We start from the raw sequence: 19,611 nt of genomic DNA, 5'->3' as shown, positions 1-19,611 counted from the left end.
TACTTCAACAACTTCGATCGCATCTCTCTAGCGTACCACACAAAACCTGAATATCCATGGCAGACAAAGGCCTGCTACGAAGAAGCTTCCTTTTCTTGACTTGTACCAAGGACCCGGAGAGCATGTGATAGCATGTACCCCTGGGGTGGCTTCTGAATCAGGTACGACTCAGGAAGACCAAGCTCCTGTGTAGGGGAGCCGATGGTAGCGCCATGAGCCAGTTGGTCACGCACTTTGATGACCCTACTGCGGTGGCCTGGTAGGCTCCTTCTCTGTTCTTCTATATGCCACGTGAAAACCGCGGCATGTACCCATATAGTGGTCGCACTTGCAAAGGCTCAGATACTCCCCTCGCTCGCGAGAAGACTGCAAGTCCAGATGACATCCACGCTCACTTCTTCTTATGCCCACCCCCATTCACCAACTTCTTCTTCATATGCTTCGGCATCTTCTCCTTCCTTTTCTCACGCTTCTCTTCCTTGATAGCCTTCTTATGCGCTACCTTCTCGTCATGATCGACATGCTTCTTTCCACGGCTAGGGCCCTTGTCGAAGATACTCTGATCAACCTCAGATCCTGAGCTCCCATCATCTGACTCAGCATCAGAGGCATCGGAGCCGTTGTTAACGACGTTATCAGCAAGGAGGGCTTGGTATGGTAGGTCGGAAGCACCACCGGCGTTGACGAGCTCGGCGTCGCGCTCGATATCGTAGACTTGTTCGAGGGTTTGGGGGATGTATTGGTTGCGGAAGACGTCGTCGTCTTCTTCCTCCTTTTTCCGCTCCTCTTCGGTTAATGGCTCTTTGTTTAGGAGGGTGCGGATGCTCTCTTCCATCTGCGTCTGCTCTTTGACAGTCTTCGCGCCTGCCGCGCTGGTGATGTAGGCGTAAGCCTTGCGCTCACTCAGCGTCTCGACGTTGCGGGAGCGGAAGAAGTCGGACACGTTCTTGACATCCATGCGCAGGAACTCGAGAGAGCGAGGATGGTCGTGTTCGACAGCTTGTGAGACATCGATGATCCACTGCTTGCCCTCGTGGTACAGGACGTTGTACTCGCTCAAATCTGCGTGGACAAGACGGCATGTCTGGTACATGATGCGCATGTACGCCAGCATCTCGAGATATAGACTTGTCCACTTCGCGTCTTCCTCCTCTGCCGTGAGACCCTCAAAGCGCACATCCTTCAGACGGGGCGCTGCCTTGCCTTTGCGGTCACCGACGAAGCCCATGACAAGGACGTGATTCCGCAGCGCATGCGCCATCGGTGATGGAATGCCTGCATCGTGTATCCTTGCGAGGTTCCTGCGTTCCTTGTCTGCCCACATCCGTACCATGGCGCGGTTGTTGCTCTTGTTGTATCCCTGCCTGAAGCGGAACTCGCCCTCGACGTACTTCGCGCGGTCCTTGAAGACAAGGATGGACGTCTTGTACACCTTGACGGCACGGTGGATGGGGTCGGCGTCCTCTTCCGCGGCTTCGGTCATCGCATGGTATACGTTGGCTTCTTTGCCCGTGGAGATGACACCGTGAATCTCTGAGATTACGCCGCGGTTGATGAGTTGCAGCAGGATCATCTGCGTCCTCCGATCCAAAACTTGTTCGGTTGTCGCGCGGTCTGCCTTGTCCTTGTCCCTTGCGTTACCCCCGGACGCACCCATCATGCGCCCGGTGAGGCGAATCTTGCCCGCATGCTTCGCGAGGGAGGCGACTTGGTCGTCGATGGAGGCGTTTGTGTTCGCGGACGGCTTCTGTGGATTCGACTTGGGCTTGTGATCGTCTGGGATGTTCGTGTCGTTCAGCTTTCGCTGGCGGTTGTAGGCTTTGGTGAAGTCATGGTGGTCGCCCGATATTAGTTCTGGCACTATTTCGTCTTCGTCTTCGAAAAGGTCGTCAATTTCGTTATCGTCATCGTTGGTGGGCGTTTCGTTTGTGACTGGCTTTTCAACTTGGTCAACTTCTTCATGTTGTTGCTGTGGCAGCGCTACTCCTCCGTCGGTGGTGGCCATAGTTGGTTGTGTGTGGAATGTTTACAGGATCTGAAGGATCGGCATGGGCATGTATATTTCGTCACACGTGAAATTCGAATAATTCTGCCACCGAGGGGCAACGGCGGGGCGAGCCCTAGAAGGCGGTGTAGCGATGAGTCACGTGCCGAAAGTGAGCCCTGCCCACGGGCGCAAGTGAGCTTCGGCTTCAGTCGTGAATCTTGGTAGCCAGAAAAAAATCAAGTGAAAAGCTTACTAGCTATTTCTGGGTAGCGCCCCGTGTACACCTGCATCTCACATGTCTGGCACCGGGCGTCGGAGCGACTGCGCCGCCTACCAAACTGCGCCTGTCAGACATGCCCCTTTGCAACCTCTCCGCGCGTCTTTTTTTGCGCCGACATGTTTGCAACCGGCCGTTGGAGAGACGTCATTGATAGACGGATGATCGCCAAGATTAGATAGGAGAGCGCGCATCGCTCCAGCTGTCAGGGCTGCCCAGGTGCGCATCGCAATGACGGGAAACGTCAATCCCTCCCACTTGCTGGGCGCAGCGGCACAGCCACATCCACGCAGCCGGCCAACTCCCAAAGCATAAGAATTAGTGGCTGGGAAGAAGAAACATGAGCCAGATGATGCCAGGCACTTCTCCATTCTGATAGGCGCCTGCGGCGTCGCCGCCAGAACGGGCACCGCGGCTCGACTATCCTGACACGCCCTAGTCTCCACAGACGGCTGGTGAAACACTTCAGGAGAGCCATCACGACCATTCAGGTCTACGCAGCGCTTGAACTGGAGACATGTTGCATGGGCTTGAGAAGCCGCATGGACTTCGGCCGCTGGCCGCTGATGCGCGTCCTGGCGCGCAGGGGAGATTGCTTCGTATAGCATTTCGTGACTTTTAATAGTCGGTGCTCCTCTGACACGCAGCACTGGCCTGCACTCTTTGTCTAACCTTTCATACTTCACACTCTCTCAGTCGATTCTCTGGACGCAGGTCGACCTCAGTCACTACATTCTTTTCAACGCTCGCTTGCGAAGCACTACATTCCTTAACACCACTCTACGCATTGTTGACATTGTGTCTTGCGTGTGAAACGACTCCATACAGCACATCTCGGACGACTACTTCTTTTTGTCTTATCAACTTATCTCGAACAACTAGACTTTACCGAGATATCCACCATGCATTTCTCCACATACACTACGGCGAGCGTGCTGGCTGCTCTGGCCACCGCTCAGACCTTCACCGATTGCAACCCCATGGAGAAGAAATGCCCTAACAACCCTGCCATGCCGCAGAATTGGGAAACCGACTTCACTGCCGGAAAGGATGCTATCAAGGGATGGAAGCAGACTGCCGGTGAACTGAAGTATGGACCTGAGGGTGCTGAGTTCACTGTTGCCAAGAAGGGTGATGCTCCCACCATTGGATCCGAGGCCATGCTTCACTTTGGATACGTCGAAGTCGTTATGAAGGCAGCTCCCGGCGTTGGCATCATCTCCTCCATCGTCCTTCAGTCTGACAACTTGGATGAAGTCGACTGGGAATGGATTGGTGGTGTGGACAGCCGTGTACAGCAGAACTACTTCGGCAAGGTATGTGAACAGCACAATTTGCACTTGCTTTTCAAGAAATTAACACCAGTCAGGGCAACACTACCACCTACGATCGCATGATCGAGGCCGATGCACTTAACAACCAGAACGAGTTCCATAAGTATGCTCTCAACTGGACTTCTGAATCGCTCACCTGGATTGTTGATGACAAACCTACCCGCACACTGAACTTTGCCGATGCCAACGGCGGCAAGAACTACCCTCAGACCCCCTGCAATGTTCGTCTCGGAAACTGGCCAGGCGGTGACTCCAAGGATGAAGGCACTCGCCAGTGGGCCGGAGGCAATGTCACCTACGACGATGCGCCCTTCACCATGACCGTCAAGAGCATCAAGGTAATCAACTACTCGCCCGGCAAAGAGTATGAGTGGACCGACAAGACTGGCGACTTCAAGTCCATCAAGGTCATCGATGCCGGTAACACAGAGGGTGCCCCCGTGAACAGCGTAGCCATCGAGGACTCCGCTGCCGCTACCGGAGCTCCCATCGAGTCTGGCATCGACGCCCCAGCCGCTACTGGTGGTTCTGACAGCGGTTCCGACTCAAAGCCCTCCGGTGCATCCACCACCTGCACAGAGAGCGACGCAGCAAAGCCCACACCTCCTGCTGTCCCAGCTGGCGGCAACGGCGGATCCGGTTTCAACTACCCCACCGGCGGCGCCGCTGTCCCCCAAGAGTCAGGCAGCCCTGACTCTCCTACCGGCAGCGACAGCGAAGATGAGCCTTGCGAGTGCGGTACTGCTACCGTCACCGTCACCGGCGCTCCCCCAGCCATCACCAACGCACCACCCGCCACCTTCACGACTGAGTACCCTGCCGTGCCCATCTCCAGTCTGATCACTTCCGCGGCAGCTTCATTGCCTCCTTACCCCACCGAGTCTGGTCTGGAGATCGACACTAGGTCCGCACCTGGTGTTGTTGTGCCATCAATCGCGCCTACCGGTGCGCTGCCTCAGCCCTCTGGCAACGCTACCTTCTCTGCCCCACCATCGCAGTTCACTGGTGCAGCGAGCCACGTCAAGGCCGGCGGCCTTGTCGGTGCTGTTATGGGTGCCGTCTTGCTTGCTTTCTAGATCGCTTGACGGAAATTCTGATGACATAGGAAAATATATGCAAGAGGAAATTACGTTGGTTGTAAATATTATTTCAGTGATAGAGCGTTCGATACGCATACTACTTTTTTTGACGATAAAGACACGTTTTGATCAAATTCCTCTTTCTCCATAAGTGCTTCCTTGTGGGTATTCGCTACTGCACAGTACGTTACGTACAACATTGACTACACAATTCACTACCGATAAAACTTGTCTTTCCTAGCCGGCTTCCCATCCATAAGCCCAATTCTCCCCACATCATTATCAGGTTCCATGTCAGCAACGAATCCTGGAATCTCATGCAAAGCCTCGCACTCTTCAACATCAGCAATCGTAGAACACCGCTGCAGTCTCGTCCGGTACGTCTGTTGCAATTCGGCCCCAAGCCTGAAAACCGTATGCCCGTCCAAGATCGCACTCCATCGTCGCCTGAAGCCATAGATAAGGCAAAGTCCGGAGCTAATTAGTGCCCATAGTCCGAACAACGCAACGGGAACAGCGGCTGGCATTACGCCCGGCTCAATCACGGTGCCAGTGATGAAAGCTGTGAGGTCGGGAACGTGTGACTTGAGGCGTGTCTTGTTGACGCCTATGAAATCCTGACCGTTATTGTACATGAGTTTGATAGCGTAAGTGGAGTACGCTTGTAGAAGAACCCGTCGAAGTTGATCGGCTTGTAGATATTCGAGCTGATTGTTAACTTTCATGAAGCCATCGACATCCGCTTCTCCAGGATCTTCTATAAACGTGTCAAGGGGTGACGGCAGGCCTATTGAGTCATACATCCACTTCAACCAACCATCGTCGGTGATGTTGAGTGTACACGCGAGTGTCTCTACGCCAAAGCGTTTCGCACAATCATCCTTTCGACGAGGTACCGGAGTGTCGCTCCGTTGGAAGTTGGAGTAAGTAGAGCTCACGCCATCGATGTCTGCTGAGCCTACACTGCTGCTCGACGTACAGGACACACCAATCGCTTTGAGGCCCTCATCCTTGTCGGCGACGTACTCACCAGTGAGAGACTCGATAGTACGGACAATGGTACTGTTCTGAGAGCCTGATAAGGGGTAAAGTTTCTGCCACAACAGAACCTCAAAAGTTCTCTTGTGCTCAATTCCGGGATACGGTTTGGAAGGATTCTCCTGCAAATCATGGTAGCAGTAAGACGTTGCCGGGTTTTCCAGCTTATCAAGCCAGCCGCAGGGTGGTTCGTCGTTCGAGCGTATTTGTGGCGGCAGGGATTGATACGCAGTCTCTATGACTGCACCGACGTTCGTTACCCGTTGCATTAGAGCGGCAGCGATACCTGGACCGAAATCTCCTCCGGGCTCTTTCTTCACCTCTACAAAGGTGCAGTTGTCATGGAGACGGTACGACATATACTTGACTTGTTTCTCATAATTCAAAGCGGCGCATCTTGTGCAGTTTGAAGTCGGAAATGCGCTCGGTTCAGGAGGCGAGGTGGAGGTAGCAGCTGGAGCAAGGCTGTCAGTCAGGCCCAACGGGGAGGCTGTTGTTGTAAATGCGTCGATGGGAGGATCCTCATCCGCTTTTCGTGCAGTTTCTATTCGTTCGAATTCGGGAAAGATAGATTTCCTTCCCCAGACATCTATTGAAGATCGACGGTCTTTCAAGAGAACGAAATCAGACAATTTGTCTACGATCTTGCAGTCGTAATGTAACAACAGACCCCAAGCTTTTCCCTCGATAGGAGTTTCACCTTGAGCGGTCAAAAATATTTCTTCGATGCTCTCAGTGTTCGGCAGTATCACCGGAACATTGTTCAGAAACTCGGTCTTCGATCGATCGAAGTTTTCAGGTGTGTAAACAGCACCATGTCCGAAAACACGCGCGCCGATGTAGGTTCCTCGAGACGGTTTGCGACCCCCAAGGATGGCGTTGAACGTCGATTGAACGAATCCAGTAACATCCGCTCCTTTCCCTGGCTTACCGTGAAGGAAACCACTATTCATCTCAAGACAGAGACCTGATAAGGGCCAAGCCACGAAGACAACCACGCTTGGAAGTGCCAGAACAAACCACAGCCGAGAAGGGAACTTGCTATGCTGGTTGCGCACCCTGCGCATCTCCACGACCCATTTGATTGCTTTCATCCAGCCACCGGGGCCAGACCATGTGTTATCAGCATGCAACATAAGACGCATGGCATCTTCAACCCTCCAAGTTCGTTCCATGAGCATACCAGCCTCGGCACCAGCCAGGCCGTAAAGACTCAGGCTCAGACCGATCACTCCGGCGACGAACCAACTATAGAACACCCATTTAGCGCCCGGTGGTCCGAAGGCTATTGTTGAGTTGGGGTGGAGTGGGGCGAGGTAGATGCGCCAGATGGTGATGAGATAAGATACTACGATCAGCGGTCCCAGGATGCCGACTATCGTGCGGAAGTAGAAGCGGCGAAGAGGTTGGCCGAATGAACTGAAATCTACATCTTGGAAGGCATCGGTCTCCTGACTGTCGATGTGCTCTGATGTGAGACCAGCTACATGATTCTCCAAATAGACATCGGACGGTTGATCAACCGCACCCGCATGAAAATTCTGCGGGTAGCTGTGGACGCTCGCATTCTGTTGGAATGAGTTGACGTTGCCGTTCTGTTGATATTGAGTGCTATCAACGTCCTGTTGGTGATCGTATTCGAAGGTGAAGCTGTGCTCAGACAGAAGGCTAATCGAGGAGACCTCCGTGGCGAGCCCATGCGGTCTGCGATTGTCAATCGCAAAGTTAAGCCTTGTCGCAGAATATGAATTACCGGGACTCGGACTCATATCCTTCTATCTCTGAAGCGCTGACTCCAGGCATGCCGAGTGAGCTGTAACGTTGAGAACTCATGTCGGCCAGACGGCGAAGAGGGGACGCAAACTTTCGCAGTAAGACGGGAAGTGGTAGAAGGCTGGGGAGTGAGCCATCTGGAATATAAAATGTGCTGCTACCCGTTTCTTAAACATGGCGTTTCAGCCTTTCGATGTCGCACAAGGCTGTGGTCGAGGTGTGGGGGCGAGAGAGCGAGATTGAACTCCAGCCTTGCACCTTCTATGTTGGCAACGAGCCGTTCGGGATCCACATGACAACACCGATCGCTTACTATTGGAAGGCGCCATGAACAACATAGCTTTGTATTGCGCTACTGGTATTTTGACTACACATGCATGGGGATTGCTTCTTGTAATCCCGGTGAGAATTGGGGCAACACCTGGCCAATCGCGTGTAGCGTATGTGTGCACAATACAGGACAAGTCCGCACAGCCCCAAATGCGCCTTCCCAAGCACCTTCCAAGGCACCGTCCTCGATAACGAAGCTGACATTCCCACCCCAATACTACCCCAGGTTGATGATCACTCCCATGGATCGTCCGACCACCACTCCCACATAGTTCAAACATCTCGAACCGTAACCCTGAGATTAGGACCGATCTCCCGCCTCACAACATAAAAACCACTGTCTTCCCTCCTTTCCGTGGTGTACTGATGCTGTTTACTTCTCTGCCACCACTTCCTCTTAGCAGCTCGCGAGCACTTCGCCTTGATACAATTAACCCATTTGGAGCATTTGCAAAGCGAAACTCTGTACCATGCACACTTTGTGCCACTTCCAGTCCCCTCCGCTCCTACTTTTGTAGCGTTCTGTTTATCACTAGCAACACCCTCGGCTGCGGGCACACCTCGTGGGTTCAGACCTGGCGGTACCCGTTTTGTTCGTCTATCTCTCTGGCCCCACTTTGTCCGCCGTTGAACTCCTTCGATCAAGGACCCAGGGACGAGGTATGATGATGGATCGGGAGGGTAGGGGTTGACGAGACCGTAGGGGGTGCTGAAGGGTGTGGGTGTGATGGGTTGGAGGTAGGAGAATTTGGTTTCGGAGCGGAGTTCTGGCGTTGGTGCGACGGTGCAGTGGCTTCGTGTGCGCCTGAGGTCGGGTGAAGAGTTTGATGCTGGATCATGTTTTACAGGCGCTCTGTGGTATGGATTGGGATAGTCTGTGGGGCTGGGACGGTGGTGGAGGTTTGTGGGGGAAGATCCCGCTTCATGCTTGACTTTGCTCGCTCCTGTCGGAATGTAGTATCCCGTTTCCGGTTCCTCTTCTATCTTGACTTTGGAGGCTGGGTGTGACGCGTCGAAGTCACGGAAAGTCTCGACAGCGAACCTCTTGTAGCTCGAGCTAACCGACGGACCTGAAGTTTGGCTGCGAAGTGACAGTACATCCCTATGTACTAAGGAAACATCGCTCTCCTTCTTGACTACTGTAGATCGGTAGAACTGTTCAGCGAGGGGGGTTGGTACGCGGAGTGGCGATTTGGACCATGCTGTTGTGAAGGATGGGTAATGTGGTGGTGTTTCGAGATCGGCTTTGTCTTCGACCTTGATGTGAACTGTATGATGGCGGGAGGAAGGCCCTCCGGGTTTGACTGTTTTCGCTTCTTCTTTGTAGTCTCGACGTCGGGATACTGGCGAGGTTGGGTATACCGTGTTATCGGGACTCTCGGGCTCAACTTTCACTCGTGCGCGAGTCTCTTGCTTTCTTCCCACTACTGCTATAGTGCTTTCAGTTCCAAGCGCGCTGAACCGGCCAGGTATTTGTATGATTTCGGGAGTCCTTGGAGGCACAACATTCTTGCTTTGTGCACGAGCATCTCTTGCTGAAGAGCCTCGCCTGGATTCGGTGATCTTGGGGCCCATCGTATGCCAAAGGCTGGCTTGCTTGATCTGGTTTCAATAGTATAGTAGATGATTGCGACGCAAAACTCGTTCCCTGTCCTAGCAATCTTCGACGATGTTGCTGGATAATTGAATGCAGGTGGGCGTGCAAGACAGTGTTCAGACAATCGAAATGCTTGATGAGTGAGTAAAGATAGAGCCCGGTGATGTGCCATCGGATGCCGACGATGGGACAACGTGATCGGGGAGAGGCCTGGACGCGGAAGACGCTGTGAGATCTGCAGGGCAATTACAAATTTCGCTGGTCGTCTACTCAGTGTGGCATGTCATGTGTGGGTGTACCCAGGAAAAAGGGTCCTGGGTGGAGCCATGGGCCCAATATTCAATCGACCACCTGTTCTTCGCGGATAAAGACACGTAAGCTGTTTTGGTAATGTTTTGATGTAAGCATGCTTAAATGGAAATGTAATGAAGACGTCGGATCAGCGCAAAGAAGACGATTTTGGCGAACTTATGGCATTGTCTGTCGAAGGTAAGATCGAAAACCCTGCGTCAGCTGACCACCCATTGACACTGACACTGGCTCAAATGCGCCTCTTCCCGTTGCTCTCGATGCCTAATACGTCCCATACGTTGCGATGTGGAAACTGGAACATTACCCCTGGAATTGTCCAAACGCAACATCACCTCCTCCGAAAGTGGAGCAAGGGTACCGTCCGATTTCATAGTCATTTTCGAACAGTAAGGGGTCTTTCCATCTGGCGTCCACTTTTCGACCAACCTAACGGCGTAGGGGAAATTTGGCAGCGTAGTGGAATTATCCACATCGACCGTGCCTGATGCAGTATTGGTAGCGCTGGCAGTTGTAGCTCTGGTAGGGTAGATGTAACCCTCAACAGTGGTCTCATTGAAGATGCACTGCCACAGACTATCCCCAGGTTGGAATAGAGTGTTCGAAGTCGCAGGATGCAGCAGTAGCTCTCCAGCCAGAGATAGCTCATCCTCACTGAGCAATACAATCTTGTCGTAGGTAGTGCGGAAGCGATAGGCAAAATCGTTTTCGTGCTCAGCATTGTTAATTGCTACAAGCTCCAAAGGTGGAATGTTCGGTATGCGTTCGCCATGGCGGATGGTGTCGTTGCTGCGCGGTGGTCCCACCGCGACCATGATTGCGCTGTCATTGCCCGCCAGAGCTGGAAGTATACTTAGTTGAAAGGTTGAGTTAGATGCACATTGCCACGCATTGGTCTGATCCTTGCTTGCCAGGCATGCCATACTCTGCTGCTGCGGAAGTTCAACAGGTAACGCAAAGATTCCACGTTGGAGGTTGTTGGTGATGTTGGTACTTGGAGGGCCATTGCTAGCAACGTGTGCTGTCGCATCATCATCGCTATAGATTCTATGTTAATGGCATCCTTATTTTTGGCTTCGTACATCTTACCTGGTTGAGGATCGATCTTTGACAGCCAGAAGACTCAGCCCAATCGTAAGGAGCATCAGAAATTGTAAACTCAGCAAAGCTAAAATACGTTGCCGCGTGGAAATTCGCTGCCATATGCATCTTGGAAGGCTAGGCAGAGGTTTGTTGAAATTATGGACTTCCTCCCACGACGGCACGAAGACTTCTTTCTCTTCTTGATCTGGACTGAGTATAGGAGCCGAGAGAACATTACTCCTTTCGAAAGGGACCGCCTCGATCCCATCCTCGATCTTTCTGATGAGACATGTTCCGGAATGAATTCCAGACGTGTTCGTTGAGTCGGAGCCGCCGTAGTTGGCTGGAAAGGTGGTATATATGCTAGGGAGTGGCTGGATGCTGCTGATGGACCGGTAAGGCAGCCGCATGGGTGCAATCCAAAGTTATTTTTTAACAAATATTAATAAAGAATGTATTCCTGGTGTTGAACCTGGACCGGCCAGGCACGCAGGGCTGCAGGAAGCGAATGAGAGAATAGAGAGTGAGTAAAAATAATGAGTGCCGCATACCAGAAATAGTCCCACATGAAGGGATATAAACATTTGCTCATGACCTGTTGAGTTCATGAGAAGTATGTGCCGTGCTTGCATATCGCTTTAGCTACGCCGTGCTCATACTACAGCTCGATATCCAATCGAACACCTACCACAACCAGGGTCTGCCTGTATCTCGGCTCGTGTTTGCTATCAGATCAAGGACAGATTGAGTAAGAGGCTGGAAGTGTAATTTAGCAGCCTAGAGTATTGGCTCTGCGCTCCCCATATGCGATGGATAGTAGGTAGACCTAGCGATAGCCGCCCATTCTCATGCCGGTCCTCGGGACGGCCGTGGTGCCTGGGAAGCCAAAGCGCGGACCGGACCGAATGCGAACAGCTGTCGCGAAGGATGGGACCAGGAACAGCTGAATGACTTGTGCGCTATGCGCGAGCCTTGAGCACGCATATACTTCCCGGCGTAGAGTGTTGTTGGCACGCTGTGCTCGATACCGAGAGGTTCAACTGCAAAAGTCGCGAGTAGAGACCTCGGTATTGAATCGAACATGGTTGTTGAAGCAAGCAGCGGGAAAGGTTGTACCGTGTGTCAACGCGCGTGTTTGGTGTGTGACGACTAGCCGCCGCCCAGACGTGCCGCAGGTCGCATCACGGGTCAAAGACAGCGATCGAGCAGAGCTGTCGGCCTGTATCTCTGCCGTCTCGTTCATTTACCGCCGAGTGTAGAATAGCAGCACGTGTGAAAGCTCATGCTTCGTCGATGGCCTAAGTGATGGGTCCAGGGTATGGAGACGCGTCGTGAAAATGTGGGTGGTTGGTTGGGCTAGCTCCACCAGCTCTTCCGAGGCGGGCAGGATCGACCCGAAGCGCGTCAGGAACCCGACCAATACGTTCACGACCCTCCAAAGACACCCCATCAAATCCCGCTTCCTCTTGGTGAGGAACAAGACGCGCTTCGAATTGTGCAGTTGCGTTCCCGTTCCAAGAGTGCACTAATATCTACCCCGTTCTACTGTCTGTTCCCCGGGTGAACGCAGAGGCCACCAAGTTTCGCAAATATTGACATGTTTCGAAACAAGAAACAGTGCACCAGCGTCATCTCACCATTGTTTCGAAGACAGGCAATTGTCAGGATTTTATACTGAATTGCGCATATTTCCTACTTCGATAAAGCTGACCAACATGGCTCCCCTGGCGTCATCCGCTTCGTTTCCAAACATGCCAAGCTGAACGAGTAGGAGACTGAGCATCAAGATGCCGACATGCTTGCTGATGATCCCATGTTCTCTGCTAATATTAGACATCTGAGAGAGGTAGCGTGCCTGAAGTGGTTCAAGGCTGCGACAACTAAGCTGCAAAGGTGCTGAGCTCATCCATCCAGCCCGAATGTGTGCCACGATGACGGGAGGAAAAACTCAGCCCCAGATCTGAAGCGTATAATACTTGAGCATGAACCGTTGAGAAGTGCTTTTTCGTCCCTCTCCTCGTATTATACCCACTCCTACGCTCGGTCAATATGGAATTATTACAACCTTCTCCCCGCACAGCGCCCGCCTCGATGACATTGATGGCAAGACGACAAAAGATAAATAGGCTGCTGTTCGCATCGAGCGCTTTACTTTGTGCTCTATCCATCACCGTATTCGGATTGATCAGTTCTGTGGTGGCTTGGATACATGACCAGAAGCATCAGGTGCATGTTTATCATGTGAACTGGCCTGGCAATCCGACCCAAATCAATGTCGAACCCAAGAATGTATGGACGGACCAAGGGCACGAGAGCAACGGCGCAGCAGTATATGGATTCTTCCTGGGCATTCTCGGCATGTGGACTGCATGGAGGATGAGGAAGACTGGACAGGTAGGATAACAATATCCACGATCTCTTGAACAGGGTACTGAAAGTGTGAATAGGGTCGAAAAAGTCTTAGCGCTCTTGCTATCCTGTCGTTGCTCGGAAGTGTATTCTGTTTGTCGGCTTTTATCTTCGTCTTCGTAGTGACATACCAGACGACAGGCCAGCACATCAAGGAACCTATCGCCTCCAACACAGTCGGAATCAACTACCCATACCTGAGATGGACGCCCGAGACATGGTTCAAGGCCGTGCTAGATCTCCCTCTGGCTGACGGCGCGCAACACACCGAGATCAAATTGAGGGTCGGATGCATGGTAGCCTGGCGCTGGATATTGCTTCCTCTCTTACTTGTATATATCACGACCTTTTGCGTCGCAGCGATGACTTGGTCAAGGCGGCGGAGAGACGAGGTGCTGGTGCGGACCAGTTCAGGGCATTCTGTGGAGGAGAAGGGGTCACGATGAATGGCATGGCGGTACACATGACAATTAGCGAGTTGGCGAGGCCTGCATGTGCGAACCTCGGCGCGCGTGACAAAAAATGTCCCCACCAAGCTCCGACTCTCTTCAACCCGCAATACGAACACACACAAACACAAGCACCTCTCTTCCCTCTCTCCCTCACCCTCCCCGCCGAGAGCCTTCGCTATGGGCTGGCTCATCTACCTCGCCGCCATGCCGCCCGCGCTCATCATGGCCATGCGCCTGCTCTCGCTCGTGCTGCCCGCGAAGCCCGCCCAGCTGGTGTCATACTACGCCTTCGCAATAAGCTCCATGCTCCTCATGCTCTGCTGCGCGCTGTACGGCACCCTCGTGGCTATACCTCTGCGCCTCGTGGGCTATGGTGGACTGATCCAGTGGACGGTTGCGCGGGCGTTCAAATGGGTCATGTGGTTGTGCACCGGCGTAACATTCAGAGTGACGGGGAGCATGAAGAAAGAGGGCGGTCTCAGTGGAGAAGACGCCCTCAGGGACCGTCCCGCCATTTTTGTGGGCAACCACCAGACGTGGGTTCACCAGGTCCTTTGGCTGGGCCAACTGTCGACAGCAGCGCTGACACTTATTGCAGCGAACTCGACGTTCTCATGCTCGGCTGCATGTTCCCCAAGTACACGTCCGTCACGGCCAAGAAGTCGCTGAAATACGTGCCCCTACTCGGCTGGTTCATGGCCCTCTCCAAGACCGTCTTCATAGACCGCGCAAACCGCACCTCCTCTCGCGCCGCATTCGACACTGCCGCACACACGATGAAGACCACACGCCAGAACGTCTTCATCTTCCCTGAGGGCACGCGTTCCTACGCCGCGAAACCTGAACTCCTGCCCTTCAAGAAAGGCGCCTTCCATCTCGCCGTACAAGCGCAAGTCCCAATTGTGCCCGTCGTCGTTGGCAACTACTACCACGTCCTAGACGTAAAGGGCAAGAGGTTTACGCCAGGCGTGGTGGATGTAACAGTCCTGCCGCCAATACAAACAAAAGGAAAGGGACCAGAGCACGTCGATGAGCTGCTCAAGAAGACAAGAGATGCTATGATGGATGAGCTGATTCGCCTGAGCCACGTCTCAGGCACGGGCAATGGCGAGCCTCTTCCGCGTACTAGTGGGGCCGACGGACAGGAGCGCAGTGAGCTGAGGAAACGGAATTAGGACTTCTGGCACATACGGCGTTAGGTGGCGCTTGGTATACATTGATATCCCAAATAAGGCAGGTTCGATACTGTCTGGCTGGTTGGCTGTACATAATCGTAGTTCTAGTACAAAGATCATTTACTCAAGATTTACTCAACCCACTGCAGCACTGACGTCAATATTTCATGGCTTTTCGAGATTAGCAAGTGGGCTTGAAGTATGGTGAATTGTAGAACCACTCAGAATACGAGCTTCCGCGTAGTGTAAGAGGGTTGAAGCTCGGCAAACCTTCCCCGACTACGATAGTGCTCGGTGCGAGTTACCCCACAACTACCCCTCTCGTTACCCAATGAGGCAATCCCGTGCTGGTTAGACGCGTGAATGCTGGACAGCGTGTACCTAGGTCGCATATATAGTCATGTTGACGACCACGAGAGAGATGTTTTTTTGTTATTGACCATTCGAACGAATTCAAGAGCGTGCTTGGAGCAAGATGGCAGCAAGACAACCAGGGTTAGTCAACGAGACGAAATCTGGAAATGCATTCAGTGTCAATGGGAAAAGTGCCATAGTCACTGGTGCTGGGTCAGGTATAAACTTCTCTTTTGCAGCTTTACTTCTCAGCCATGGCTGCTCCGTCCTTATAGCCGATCTTTCGCTTCGCCCGGAAGCAGAGCAACTGGTCAAAAAATACAGCACTAAAGAGCAGGGGAGACCACGAGCCGTCTTTCTCAAGACCAATGTTACGGATTGGCCGCAGCTGGAGAGCATGTTCGAAGTAGGAATACAGGAATTCGGAAAAGTCGACATTGTATGTCCAGGAGCAGGCGTCTACGATCCCCACTGGAGTAACTTCTGGCATCCTCCAGGCGTCGATGGCAGCGAGAGCAGAGACAAGGCGGACGGGGGACGATACGCAACTCTCGATATCAACGTAACACATCCCATTCGCACGACCCAGCTCGCTGTATCGCATTTCCTCAATCCACCACCTGGTGTAGATAGAGTGAGTGCGCAGAATCCTAAGAGAGTTCTCATCATCTCTAGTATTGCAGGCCAAAACCCCAACCTCCACGCGCCGATATATACGGCGGCCAAGCACGGGATGAACGGTTTTGTCCGGTCGCTGGGTAGGCTCGAAGCGGAGATGAACATTCGCGTCAATGCCGTCGCTCCGGGCGTCATCAAAACACCACTGTGGACCGAGCATCCGGAGAAATTAGCGTTCGTTGATCAAACCAAGGATGCGTGGGCGACACCCGAAGAAGTGGCAGTCGCCATGTTGAGATGCTTGGAAGAAACCGATCTGGGTGGAGGCACGATCCTTGAGGTGGGCGCGAAACAGACCAGGCTAGTTGAGGCATACGTAAGTATTGATGGAAAACATCCACCCGAGTGTGTGACTGTGTGCTGATGACTGATGATGCAGAACGATCCGGGACCGAGCGGAGCAGGCCACACTGTTAGCAATCTTGAAGAACAATACAAGGAGGTGTACGGATGGCTGAACCAAGACGGATGGGGCAAGACAACTGGCAAAGCAAAGTTGTAATATCCAGCTATCACCATCGAGAAGCCTGAGGTCGGCCTTTTGGCCGAAGCTGCCCTGGATATGTCCGCGGGAATTCACGATGATAAGCTAAGAATAACATCGCGATAGTGTATAGCCGTGGGTTGTTGGTAGAACAAGCTTCCTCAATCGTATGACAATGCATTACTCTGCTCCGAGTGCCGCCACGTGGGATCTACTCAGGCATCGCGTCCAGCCACGTTCATCCCGAAGCGCGTCTGATGGATGGGCCGGACGACAGTGCTCCGAGAGCGGCAAAATTTCTGATCGCTAGCGGTTACTCGAAAGGACCCTCACCGCTGACTGAGCTTGACTTCTGCCGCCATTGCCACCGGTGACGCTATTTTTCCATGGAGGGGCCGGAAGGTGAGGGGCGCTACGTATGAAAGGCCCCACCCATGCAGCTGGCCCAACAACACTTTTACATCACATCAGTCGACTACTTTCCTCACCTCTACTACATATCAAGTGCTCTCACAAACACTTGCAACAAACCTCCAATCCCAATTCCATACACATATACCCCTCACAATGCCTAGCTCCCTCGAACAGCTCAAGGCCTCCGGCACCGTGAGTATTCACATGCGCAACACCAAGCCTGCGGAAGAATTATAGCTGACCGACTTTCCCTACAGACCGTTGTCGCCGACTCCGGTGACTTCGCTACCATCAAGAAGTACCAGCCCCAGGATGCGACCACCAACCCCTCGCTCATCCTCGCCGCGTCTAAGAAGCCCGAGTACGAGAAGCTGATCGATGCGGCCGTCGCATACGGCAAGAAGAACGGCACCGACCTTGAGAACCAGGTCGACACCACCCTTGACAACCTGCTGGTACAGTTTGGCAAGGAGATCCTCCAGATTGTCCCCGGCAAGGTCTCGACAGAAGTCGATGCGCGCTTCTCCTTCTCCACCGAGGAGTCAGTAGCCAAGGCCCTGCACATCATCGACCTCTACAAGGAGATCGGTATCGACAAGGAGCGCGTTCTCATCAAGCTCGCGTCCACATGGGAGGGAATCAAGGCTGCTGAGATCCTGCAATCCAAGCACGGAATCAACTGCAACCTGACCCTCATGTTCTCCCAGGTCCAGGCCATCGCGGCTGCCGAGGCCGGTGCTTTCCTCATCTCTCCCTTCGTCGGCCGTATTCTTGACTGGTACAAGGCCTCGACCAAGAAGGAGTACTCCAAGGAGGAGGACCCCGGTGTCAAGAGCGTCCAGCAGATCTTCAACTACTACAAGAAGCACGGCTACAAGACCATCGTCATGGGAGCATCTTTCCGCAGCGTCGGTGAGGTCACCGAGCTCGCTGGTTGCGACTACCTGACCATTGCTGTAAGTACTACCCGCAGGCTCTATCCCTGTATATGTGACTAACGAATACAGCCCAACCTGCTCGAGGAGCTGTACAACTCACAAGATGACGTCCCCAAGAAGCTCATCGCCGAGGATGCCAGCAAGCTCGACATCGAGAAGAAGACCTACATCAACAATGAGGCCGAGTTCCGCTTCTACTTCAACGAGGACCAGATGGCCGTCGAGAAGCTCCGCGAGGGTATCTCGAAATTCGCCGCTGACGCCGTCACCCTGAAGGACATCCTCCGCAAGAAGATCCAAGCGGCATAGAGTGTGTAATCCGATAACGGAGATACACCGAGCATCTGAACACTCTTACGGCTTTCTTCGGTTTTGATATGAGACATGATGGGCTGGCTTCCAATAAATAGATAGTAAAATTGACATCAGATGTAAAACACCATCTTTCCGTTATCTCGATGATATGCTGAAACCTCCATCGTCATGAAAGTGTAAGAAAACGATAGAAACCATGTTAAGTGATGGGCCCTCAGGGCTATTAATCATTCGTCGGATCTGGCCCGGCGTTAGAGACCGTTGCGTCACTACAGCCCCGCATTCGGCCGGTGGAGGCGGCTTCAAAGCTCACCTCTAGCCAGCTGTACATCTCCCTCCCATCTCCTCCCCAACACCGCCTCTGTCCGTCACAGATTCCAAAATACACAAGTAATACCATCAATACCCATCACATAACCGTCACAATGGTCAAAGCCGGTACGTATGTTTAGAGTAGTTTCACGAGCTTTCCCTCTTGCGGGAAGGTGGGGTCAGCTCCTTGCGTAAGATTGAGCAGATTATTTGCGACGACACGGTACTCAGGTGTATCGTAACGCTCGAAGAGGTCAATTGGACAGCTTTGGGGCTCACAAGGAGTACCATGCTGTCAGTTGGTACCTGGGGCTTGTCGTTGGACTTCTCCAATCAGCTCGCCGGCTGCAAGACACCCTGATGGCTTTCCGCTACACTACACGCGCATCAACGCGCTACAGAAGCTTGGATTGAGGCTTAGGACCCTTGAGGAGATCAGATATACTAACGCAAAAGCCATAGTCGCCGTCCTCCGTGGAGACTCCAACGTCAAGGGAACCGTCACCTTTGAGCAGGCCGACGAGTCCGCCCCTACTACCATCTCATGGAACATCACCGGCCACGATGCCAACGCTGAGCGTGGCATGCACGTTCACGCTTTCGGCGACAACACAAACGGCTGCACGTCTGCTGGTCCTCACTGTGAGTACAGACCCACACCTACACCTACACCCCAACAACCCTGCACCGGATACCCAGGAACACCCACCCTGCAGCCCTAGCCATCGGAATGAACACCTGTACTAACACGCCCACCCAGTCAACCCCCACAACAAGACGCACGGCGCGCCCGAAGACGACGAGCGCCACGTCGGTGACTTGGGTAACTTCAAGACCGACGGCCAGGGCAACGCTCAGGGCAGCACCACGGACAAGCTGATCAAGTTGATTGGCTCCGAGAGCGTCATTGGCCGCACCATTGTCGTTCACGCTGGAACTGACGACCTCGGCAAGGGCGGACACGAGGAGTCCAAGAAGACTGGTAACGCTGGTCCTCGTCCTGCTTGCGGTGTTATTGGCATCTCCAACTAGATTGTTGTGTGTTGAGACCGTAAACGATAGGGAAGGATTAGTGTAGTTTGACGAGAATCAATTGCTGTATCCTATTCCTCTTACTTGATTGCGACGTACACATGTGATTATGAAGATCTGACAGAACGAATTTGCAATCGTGTGATGATGAATATATGACAGAAGAAATATGCATTCGTGTTGCCTATATAGACTAAGTCAAGACCACGACCACCGCCCCAACCATATCCGCGCGCAGCTG

General features: G+C 53.0%; 8 protein-coding genes across 8 annotated transcripts; 5 read left to right on the top strand and 3 right to left on the bottom strand.

Annotated features, from left to right (window-relative positions):
* Positions 1-391: 391 nt before the first annotated feature.
* On the bottom strand, positions 392-2,005 carry J4E79_003758 (uncharacterized protein; the record flags this gene model as incomplete). The annotated part of the gene is made up of 1 exon (XM_049352650.1): positions 392-2,005. The coding sequence occupies one exon, from the start codon at positions 2,003-2,005 to the stop codon at positions 392-394; it is 1,614 nt and encodes a 537-aa protein (XP_049213029.1).
* Positions 2,006-3,166: 1,161 nt separating this feature from the next.
* J4E79_003757 (uncharacterized protein) lies at positions 3,167-4,674 on the top strand (the record flags this gene model as incomplete). The annotated part of the gene is made up of 2 exons (XM_049352649.1): positions 3,167-3,580; positions 3,634-4,674. 2 exons carry the CDS (start codon positions 3,167-3,169, stop codon positions 4,672-4,674), a joined length of 1,455 nt encoding a protein of 484 aa, XP_049213028.1.
* Positions 4,675-4,892: 218 nt separating this feature from the next.
* Positions 4,893-7,518, bottom strand: J4E79_003756 (uncharacterized protein; the record flags this gene model as incomplete). The annotated part of the gene is made up of 2 exons (XM_049352648.1): positions 4,893-7,419; positions 7,469-7,518. 2 exons carry the CDS (start codon positions 7,516-7,518, stop codon positions 4,893-4,895), a joined length of 2,577 nt encoding a protein of 858 aa, XP_049213027.1.
* Positions 7,519-8,248: 730 nt separating this feature from the next.
* On the bottom strand, positions 8,249-9,393 carry J4E79_003755 (uncharacterized protein; the record flags this gene model as incomplete). The annotated part of the gene is made up of 2 exons (XM_049352647.1): positions 8,249-8,281; positions 8,329-9,393. The coding sequence occupies 2 exons, from the start codon at positions 9,391-9,393 to the stop codon at positions 8,249-8,251; spliced, it is 1,098 nt and encodes a 365-aa protein (XP_049213026.1).
* A 4,452-nt stretch (positions 9,394-13,845) lies between these two features.
* Positions 13,846-14,843, top strand: J4E79_003754 (uncharacterized protein; the record flags this gene model as incomplete). Its single annotated transcript, XM_049352646.1, has 2 exons — positions 13,846-14,204; positions 14,267-14,843. 2 exons carry the CDS (start codon positions 13,846-13,848, stop codon positions 14,841-14,843), a joined length of 936 nt encoding a protein of 311 aa, XP_049213025.1.
* A 475-nt stretch (positions 14,844-15,318) lies between these two features.
* J4E79_003753 (uncharacterized protein) lies at positions 15,319-16,377 on the top strand (the record flags this gene model as incomplete). Its single annotated transcript, XM_049352645.1, has 2 exons — positions 15,319-16,191; positions 16,255-16,377. 2 exons carry the CDS (start codon positions 15,319-15,321, stop codon positions 16,375-16,377), a joined length of 996 nt encoding a protein of 331 aa, XP_049213024.1.
* A 549-nt stretch (positions 16,378-16,926) lies between these two features.
* Positions 16,927-18,020, top strand: J4E79_003752 (uncharacterized protein; the record flags this gene model as incomplete). Its single annotated transcript, XM_049352644.1, has 3 exons — positions 16,927-16,965; positions 17,031-17,729; positions 17,781-18,020. 3 exons carry the CDS (start codon positions 16,927-16,929, stop codon positions 18,018-18,020), a joined length of 978 nt encoding a protein of 325 aa, XP_049213023.1.
* Positions 18,021-18,451: 431 nt separating this feature from the next.
* J4E79_003751 (uncharacterized protein) lies at positions 18,452-19,370 on the top strand (the record flags this gene model as incomplete). The annotated part of the gene is made up of 3 exons (XM_049352643.1): positions 18,452-18,464; positions 18,801-18,980; positions 19,099-19,370. The coding sequence occupies 3 exons, from the start codon at positions 18,452-18,454 to the stop codon at positions 19,368-19,370; spliced, it is 465 nt and encodes a 154-aa protein (XP_049213022.1).
* Positions 19,371-19,611: the final 241 nt, after the last annotated feature.

Source organism: Alternaria viburni, assembly GCF_023758015.1.
Source record: "Alternaria viburni strain BMP 2772 chromosome Unknown scaffold_6, whole genome shotgun sequence".
In the NCBI taxonomy this organism is placed as follows: Eukaryota; Fungi; Ascomycota; class Dothideomycetes; order Pleosporales; family Pleosporaceae; genus Alternaria; species Alternaria viburni.
Note: the sequence above shows the minus strand (reverse complement) of the source record. Positions and strands in the feature narration are given on the sequence as shown.